Below are 9991 nucleotides of genomic sequence, written 5' to 3' on the forward strand. Positions count from 1 at the left end.
CTGATTGTAAATTAATTTCGAATTTTAAACAAACGACCTCTATAAATTTCGTTCGATTACAAAAATAGTTTACAGCTTGGAAAGAATACAAAAAAGTCGCATTGCTAATATCATCTTTTTATTTGCACTTAATTACAACAATAGTAAAAAAAGTATTTTGATATTTGGCGTTGTTTTGGACAGCAAATTTAAAACTTATGAATCTAATGTAGTAATACGTGACAATACGTTAAGTGTTTATTTCGTTACAAAAATTGATATCTGCCTGCGGGATTCAAACACAGTCGGATCGCTCGACACGAGAACACCAGTCGTCTTATCCTTTAGGCCGCGACGACATAGCGACAATTGAGGCTTCATAGCCATAGACGCAGATATGGGAGAGGCATTACTGAAGTCTTCAGAATTAGCAAGAATCAGAATCAGAATGTAATTTTAAATGTTATTAATAGAAAACTATCCGTCTTAATGACATGTCTATATCTAAAAAACCTGAATAAGTACAGTATTTTCTTTTCATAGACTAAAAAAATATGTTCGATAATTTATAATAATATTTAATATTTCATATTATTATAGTACTATTGTTTGCATTGAGCGTATACTGTGAAAATTTTGCGTATTGTAATATTAATTTACAAGCATATGAATTAAATGCAATATTAACAAATCAGAATCCATAAAATGTGAAATTAATAATTCAAGATCCTATATCGACATTTTTTGATTAATATATTCCCTCATAAGTCTAATTATAATATGTTCTAAAAACATGTCCACTAGAATGTAAGAAAACGCCAGTTTCTAGGTGATGCAAGTACATATATAGTTCAAATAATTTTCCTCACATATTTGATGTGGATTTTGATTCGTTAATTATTCGACTGAAATATTTTTATTTGAATGTAGAATACTAAAATGTATATTTTTAATGAAATTCAGTATTTCCAAATAATAAATGCTAGTCCGTATATTCCAAAATATTTTGTTTCACTTGTAAGTTGTGTTAGGTGTATATTATTGAAATGTTATTATAAATATTGATCTAATATCCTTCCCCTATGTTTGTTTTATTTACCTACTATCATTATCCATGACTTTTAGACGGGATTACTGTTGTGTTCGAAACAAAATGATTTAAAAACCGAATCCGAGTGGTGTGCGTAGTTAAAACTAGTTTTACGATTTAATCTCGCCTTCATTCGTGTCATAGTATTTCAGACTTGTCCAATACTATATAGTTTTCGTGAGTATGGACGTCTAATGTTATTTCTTCTTTTTCTTTTTTTAAGTATGGCAATTGGCTTCTTGCGATGATATATTTGTCAGTATCAAGTTTATAAAATACATATATAAATATTCTGTTATATGAAAAATGATATTTTATGGAATTAAATGAGATAAAGTAGATTTATTTGAGACTAATCAATTGCGGTCAAATTGAGTGAAACGAGATGAGAAGGAATGAAATAAAGACTCAGTAAAATGGTGTTTATTTACAGAGTTCCTTCAGTAAACTTTTTTGTAAGAACCAGTGAAAACACGTCCAGTGCCTTTGTTCCATTTTCCCACATTCGTGCACTTTACAGATGCAAAATGGCTAATAAAACATTATTACACGTTTGATGCTGAAGAAATAGTAAATTATCAAAATTAAACAATTCACCCAATTTCGCTCCTCGCGTTCCCGCCAAAACGCGTTGTCATTTGAATATTGCGCTAAACATCGTATATTTTTCAATAAGAACTATTTCTAGACTTAAGTTTCATTTCTAGTAGAATGAATTGCACAATAAAAATATTAGTTCGTCGGGAATATTATATTGACAATAACAAACGCGAGTTTAAACCGTAAAAACAGTTTTAATTTTAACACCAATAATGTCAACTGTTATTTAACAAGAAGAGACATTAACCCGTTCCCTATTCAATTAAAAATAAAATGTGTTTGAATATAGACTTTCATTACAATTTATTCGTCACATTTAAAACATTATTATATTGCCATTCAACACAGGCTCGTCCCTTAACCCCATTAATATCGACTGTAGACCATCTCTCGTAAAACTTTGACGTTCTCTCTTTTCCGATGTAAAATACGTCTTCGTCGTCAACTTGGATCTTCACCGTGTAAATATCAACTCCTGAAAATATAAAACATAATATAATATTTATAGAAAAGTGTCGTTTAACAAAATTACTGAACACATATTCCGCCCGTAGCCCGCACGGGTAATTAACATGACCATTCCACCATTGGGACGTCGACCTCATGTACGAAGCTGACTGGCGAGATCCGCGGTGTGATATAAATGGGCTCTGTTAACCATTTAGCACCGGATGGGTGGCGAGCTTGTTATATGCATGTAGCATTAAAACAACTGATGAAAGCAAAAAACCAAACAAAAAAACCGACCCTATACGTACTGGTATGTAGGTAGGTACGTAAACGATTGTCATTTATGGTTTAAAAAGGGATAGACACGTTTTGGTGAGCTCATATTTCGAGACTAATTAAAACCCATGTCACACGCGTAACCCGTTTTCGTATCTTAGGTAAAGCAGGAATAAATTTTATTCGTGTTACATTGCGTCCAATTTTTGGGTTAGGAATCATTAAAATTATCACTTTTCGGGTTTTATTCCGATACACAGCTAATATTATCATCATCAACCTAGGTACGATCGTCAACTGTTCGATATCGGCCATATTGATACACATACCGGATAAAATAATTCGCTTGGTAGAGACGACTTCTTTTTAAAGGTTCGAAATGTTTTGGCAAAACAATGTTCACACCGAGAAGGAATCCTTCTTCTTGAGAATACCAATGCAAAGTTTGCGATAATTGCTCTCGCTGATTAACTCTCTTAGGACTTAAAGATCAGGGTTAATGCCCCAACTGTTTCCACGTTCCATTCCGTTTCCCCGGTTTTCACGTTCATAAAGATTATTTTTCGTTTATTTTAATGGGGCTTAAGTATATAATACAAACCGGCTTTGAACATAAATCCGTAATCCTTAGGTAAAATCTGCTTTTCTCCGTGTTGGTACAGCTGGAAGTCACTCCATTCAACAGGGAAGACAGCTTGATCTGACTTACGGCAAAAGTAGCCAATCGTGAGACTACAATAGAAGTGCAGAAAAATATTTGAAAGTGTTCTTTTTTAATTACTGTTATTAGAATTTATTAAAAAAAGTCTGCGTGAAACGTGAAGACCATCTAGATATTTCAGCCGCGAATCAGTCGTTTGTTTCAATTTAAAAGGTTAATATGGAATATAGCAGTTATACAATTGAAGCTTGGACCTCGTGTCTGGAGTAGACATTTACGTTTGCGAGGACTATACTCCTGTATCCCTGTAACACTGAGGCGCCATGAGCGTACATACAATAAGCTCTTGTTGATCAAACTTCGTATAAGCACTAACTCGATGAACAGATATTTTTAAATCGTACAACACAATATTATTGCGATTTTATGGCAACAACTGAAATGCGCCCTCGGTGCTGCTATTGTCCTTGACCGACCGCAACCATTCAGTATCATATAGGCCGGACATCCGTCTGACTTCGAAGGAAAATGGTACCGAATAAAAAACACGTATTATTATGTAGGTACTTACTGAGACAGAATAGCCGGCTGTGAAACACTTCCTATGGCCATACAGTCGCCGTTATCAAGAAATATAAAATGGTATACGTATCGATGGAACGTGCGCCAGTCGCGAAATGGTCCTGAAAATAAACTAATGTAGGTAAATTTTCATATTTTTAATGAATGTAAAAATGACTGTATCAATATAAAAATGTATATAAATACGTATGGTTTCTAAATGGGCACTATATTTAAAAACGCTTCGACTGAGGTCGGCGACGAATAACACCTGGCTATAGAAACAATTTAACATCGGTGTGCTTAGTGTGAGTTTTTTAACGTTCTCGATAGCGTAAAAGTTAGCTCATCTAAGTATGGAATGGGATCGTTTGCCTACGTTTGCCGCTAGGGGCGCTGTTCCAACTGCATACAAAATTGGGCTAACTCGTACGATATCGAGAACTTTAAAAAACTCGCACTAATCATACAGATGAGTTGTGGTGTCGTTCGTCTATAGAAAGACCTAATATTGTTTTGTACACGTACCAAAGCTATGATCTCTAACTGCGGGCATATTCAGTTCGTATTGTTTACCGTCAACTTTTACAATCCCTGTAATTAAGCCCATTTGTTCGTAATGTGTTTGATGCAACCTGTAAACAAGGCACTTTTAAATAAATACCTAGTCACTCAAAGATTATGACTCAATTTTAATTTATCTACAATTTTATTTAAGCAACAATCAAAAACCACAGTACCCACACACCCACACCCGCAGTACCACAGCATAAGTTCATTCAGAAATAGATTAGCTGATAAAATATTAGCTTGTGGATGATGAAATAGTAATATAACGAAAAAAATATGACAATACAGCATAATGACGTCATAACAAAATTTAAGACTTGTTTCGTTGGGTAATGTCTTTTTTCTTTTTATTGCTTAGATGGGTGGACGAGCTCACAGCCCACCTGGTGTTAAGTGGTTACTGGAGCCCATAGACATCCACAATGTAAATGCGCCACCCACCTTGAGATATAAGTTCTAAGGTCTCAAGTATAGTTACAACGGCTGCCTCACCCTTCAAACCGAAACGCATTACTGCTTCACGGCAGTAATAGGCAGGGTGGTACCAACCGCGCGGACTCACAAGAGGTCCTACCACCTATGAAATATCTTGGATTAAAGTTCTTCTCTTGAATTAAATCTTACCTTGAATTAAAGTTGCTGTTGGATATAGAAATAGATTCAATACAAAAAAAACAAATTTATTCCGGATCCCTATTAAGCTAATCAATTGTAATAACTGAAAAGTGTAATATGTGATCTTTATAACAAAACCTATATTGACAAAAATATATTATCTCAGTTGCTTCTGTTGAAGTTGCTATCTACCTAAAACCGTACGAATTGATTTCAAAGATTAGTTTTAAAATTACTTTTTTAGCAGTTTAAAGTAATCCTGCGACCATGATTCCCTCGCCATGTCGGTAGCCATACTGTATGGCGCCATCTGTGAGTCATAATTGAAATGAGGCCATTGTGCACTCCATGTTAGAGATAGTTCAACAGTTAGGTATTCTTCAGGATTGCTTTTTTGTCTGAAATAAAAAACAGCTTATTTACTGCTCAATTCAAACTTTATACACTTTGTGTGTTCGCGGGTTTTCAATGATCAGTAAAATAGCTTTTTCACGAAAAAGACACGGATATTCCCATTAATAATGAATACAATGGTAGACTATCCATAGTAGAGCTCTACCTAGAACTACTGCATTCACCCACAGTACGCTTCCTTCTTCTTCCTAATCCTAATCTTTTTTGGCACGTACCATCAGGATTTGGAATAAGCTCCCCTCTACGGTGTTTTCCGAGCGATATGACATGTCCTTCTTCAAACGAACCTTGTGGAGAACCTACACGACTACTTGGTAACAGAAGAAGGAACTGAAGGAGAAGAAGAAATCTTCGCATGTAAACTTAAAGGCAACGTGTTTTTCATGTTTTTTGTTTGTCTTATAATTAATAAATTATAATTAATAAAATCTTATTAATTTTATGCGTAATATATAAGTCAATGAAGTCAATAACAATAGAGTCTACTATCCAATTAATAGAAGGATAGGTTAATCTAGCTGCTGTAATTTGAACAATAATCTCTATATTATTTATTGTTCTTACTTCATTAATCCATTGTAAGTCAGTTTCCAAGTTCGCATCGGTATGAAATTGTGAACTTCTATTCCATTTACTTTATATTCGCCTCCTTCTGATTCAGTTTGTTTCAAGCAAGTATCTGGCAAATTTGGCGATAGAAGAAGCTCTTCACTGTTTAACTAAAATTTTATATGAAGTTATTACAAATGATAATCTCGCCAGTTACTCGGTTATAAGGCGTTATTTAAGCTAGTACGGGTAGGTACCACCATCTTGTTGCTTCGAACGAGTCATGCGTTTCCGTTTGAAGGGTGAGACAGCTGTTATGTACAAATGAGACTGCAACCTCAGGTCTCAAGGTCAGTGACAGTTTTCACATGGTATTGCCTATGGGATCAGCCAACCACTTTAGAGCGCGTAGGTTGTGATCTTGTTCACCAGTCAAAGTCATAAAGAAACATTAAATCATTGAGTCAAAGCCTATTTCAAAGATAGAAAGCCTATTTCAAGTCCGGCCTCGCGTGGAGTACTGCTCCCATCTCTGGGCCGGGGCTCCCAAATACCAGCTTCTTCCATTTGACTCCATACAGAAAAGGGCCGTTCAGATTGTCGATAATCCCATTCTCACGAATCGTTTGGAACCTCTGGGTCTGCGGAGGGACTTCGGTTCCCTCTGTATTTTGTACCGTATGTTCCATGGGTAGTGCTCTGAGGAATTGTTCGAGATGATACCGACATCTCGTTTTTACCATCGCACCGCCCGCCACCGGAGTAGAGTTCATCCATACTACCTGGAGCCACTGCGGTCATCCACAGTGCGTTTCCAGGGGTCTTTTTTGCCACGTACCATCCGGCTATGGAATGAGCTCGCCTCCACGGTGTTTCCCGAGCGCTATGACATGTCCTTTTTCAAACGAGGCTTGTGGGGAGTATTAAGCGGTAGGCAGCGGCTTGGCCCTGCTCCTGCCATTGCTGAAGTCCATGGGCGACGGTAACCACTCACCATCAGGTGGGCCGTGTGCTCGTCTGCCTACAAGGGCAATAAAAAAAAATCAATTTAAATTTTATCATACTTTCAAGTATAGAAATGCATCACAGATATTTTGAGGTCTTCTAGCAACTCCACAAATCAGAGCATCGCCTTCTCGCGACATTCCGTTTAAATAAACTGCGTCTATTGCCTGAAATAAATTGATACATGTTTATAATCTGAAAAAGGCGTTACATTTAACGCGCAGAGAGGTTTCCTTCAGAAATTGAAACAGTAACTGTAGCTATATTAAGCAGCCTGTAGCTATATTAAGCAGCCTGTAGCTATATTAAGCAGCGGTATTTACCTGATGTAAAAATAGACTAGAAGGGGTGGAATGGCGTATTGTGAGCCCGCACGAGTAATTACCACCAACTTGCCTTTTTCTGCTGCGAAGCAGTAATGCGTTCTGTGTGCTTAGTGCAAGTTTTTTAACGTTCTCAATAGCGTAAAAGTTAATTCAAATTTTTATGCAGTTGGAACAGCGCCTCTAGTGGCAAACGTAGGGTAACTCTCCAACTCCATACAAATTTGAATTTGAGTTAGCTTTTACGCTATTGAGAACTTTAAAAAACGCGCTGAGCACTGGTTCGAAGGGTGGGACAGTCGTTAAACTGTGCACTAGAAACTTAGACCTCACGTCTTAAGATGTCGTCTTTTCGCATTAAAAGTGTACAATTTCCAAAAGTATTCGAAACTTTGTTAAGTATGGAATCATTTGGTATCACCTGTCTTTTTCTAATAAATACTGTCAAAAGAGCGTAGATTAGTTTTAATTTTTTTTTTTAGTTTACATATGTTTTGACTACTATTAACAAAATTAATACATAGTTTTATCTTACTAAAATGTAACTGGTAAAAAAAACGCGTTGCAAAAATGATTACTATTAAAAATATCACATGTTAAACCTTTAAAACACTCTCCTGTAAAATTAGTAAGTTTTGAGATTATAGTTTTAATGCGAGAAGACGATGTGTTATCGCTTTCACGTAGTAACATAGTAAATGGCCTCCAGAAACAATTTAAAATCAGACCCGTCAACATAATTAAAAAAAAACCTACCGATCACTAGTGTAATCTATTTCAAAATTCTTATTTTACGGTGGAATCTCTAGACACACCTATGATATTTAGTTACATATGCGGGCGCAGGGTTTGAACTTGTCAATATTTAGAGTACACAGCTGAAATTATGGTGTCGCAAAATAATAGAGTTTACATACTAACGGATTACTGCCGAGACAATACTTCTGTTCCAATTTGTTATCTTCTTCATGCACACGAATGTTTCCGTCTCCACTTTTGCCAACCTCAACGGCATGTTCGCGTTTCAAATACTTCAAGAACTAAAATCATAGTTACAGTAATAAATTACGAACGCCCTTAGAGCATCGAGTACATTCTGAGTGAAACAGACTTTTATATTTATAAATAGATTATTGTTTTACTAATTTATTACAAACTAGCTGACCCGGCAGACTTCGTAGTGCCTCAATCGAAAAATAAAAGACTTCGTCCGACGGGGGACACATCAAAGAGAATTTTGTTTTCTCTTTGATGTGATGATTGTTATTTTTATTTCATTCCGAGCATTTCATATTTATCTACCTTTTAAGCTTTCTCTGGACTTCACAAATAATTCAAGACCAAAATTAGCCAAATCGGTCGAACCGTTCTCGAATTTTAGCGTGACTATCTATGGTGACTAGCGAACAGCAATTAATTTTTATAGATAATTCTTGTTTATCAAAAATTTGGTACTTTTAAAATATCAAATTTTTGCATTTGAGAAATTGTTTTTATGTAAAATTAAGTGTATAATCTATGGTGACTAGCGAACAGCAATTAATTTTTATAGATAATTCTTGTTCATCAAAAATTTGCTACTTTTAAAATATCAAATTTTTGCATTTGAGAAATTGTTTTTATGTAAAATTAAAGCATATGTTCCTTTCGCATGTGTCTTAGAAAAGATATTGATACCGAAGCGTACTACTTATATTGTACAAATATTATTCAATCTTTAATAAAGTAATAACGTAGTAGAAGTTTAAAATGAAAGTAAGAAAGTAAGAATAAATTATATAGGTAGCCTTATAGTTTATATTAACTTCATTCATACAATTTTATGATGTATGTAATGTAAATTCCATGTTGCCTTTAATATTGACAGTCTGTTCCGAAAAAAAGCGGTAAACATTTACCATTTACCTAAATTAACCAAAATGCTCCTACTAAAGAATAACAAGTATTTGTCTATTAATTAATAGAGAAATGTTTATACATAAAATTTATGAACCTACTTACAAATTTAGTACATTAGTTAACCAAACTAAACTTACTTGTCTAACGCGCAAAATTGTATACATAAATATGAATTTTGGCCAAAAAAGTTTGTTCTTCTGCTGATAAATACCAAATATTGCCGGCTTCCTTTTTTTATTCAAAAAACGAAATACTGCCACAATTAACGCAGAAATAAGCGTAGAAATAATTAAGGTTAACATTGTCACTGATTTTATAAACTGTTGCTAACAATATAGTTGTTACTAAGTATATAATTTTGTGTTATAATTATCGTTATCAATACAGAAACGAAAAATTGAAAGTCTACGATTCCGTCAGACCTAATTTATCTTATCATTTTCATTGATTAACCGTGATTAAACGAACGGTACCTATTACCCACACACTATAAAAAATTACGACACTCCGACCTTATGTCGTAGGCCAAGTGGCAGTATATCTTTGTCTATTTGAAGTAATAAGTTGTTCACTCCAATTTTATTCATTTATTTAGGGCAGATTCCTGAACGATCTCACGGCCCAATTGGATGTTGCCAACATGACGTAAATGTTGCTACCACACCAAGAATTTTTCCTAATGTAACCAATTAAGTGTCCAAGAGAGCTGTTAACAAGCTCGGAGCAATTTATTTCTGGTCCATTGCGAATAGTTAAAATTGCAGTTAGTTAAAATTTATAACGAGACAGACAAGAACAATGTCAATAAAAACTTGCTCTCTACTTGTACGAAATAAATATGGTACATACTTTATAACTTGTTGGACAGATAGAAAAATCTGACAAAAAACTATCAGTATTGAAAATAAATTTGTCAGGTGTACGGGGCAGTATATAGACAATAGCTTTTAAAAAATGTTTCCCGCTTTGTCAAAATTTAAGTCCTTAAAATGAAAGACA

General features: G+C 34.8%; 1 protein-coding gene across 1 annotated transcript; it reads right to left on the bottom strand.

Moving 5' to 3' along the window:
* Positions 1-1957: 1957 nt before the first annotated feature.
* LOC114253391 (uncharacterized) lies at positions 1958-9590 on the bottom strand. Its single transcript, XM_028188256.2, has 9 exons — positions 9130-9590; positions 8011-8133; positions 6830-6937; positions 5781-5935; positions 5039-5200; positions 4146-4252; positions 3628-3739; positions 2997-3127; positions 1958-2144 (listed from the first exon to the last, which is right to left on the bottom strand). Exons 1-9 carry the CDS (start codon positions 9292-9294, stop codon positions 1966-1968), a joined length of 1242 nt encoding a protein of 413 aa, XP_028044057.2. The 5' UTR covers positions 9295-9590; the 3' UTR covers positions 1958-1965.
* Positions 9591-9991: the final 401 nt, after the last annotated feature.

This window comes from Bombyx mandarina, chromosome 17, assembly GCF_030267445.1.
Source record: "Bombyx mandarina strain Sakado chromosome 17, ASM3026744v2".
Taxonomy (NCBI): Eukaryota; Metazoa; Arthropoda; class Insecta; order Lepidoptera; family Bombycidae; genus Bombyx; species Bombyx mandarina.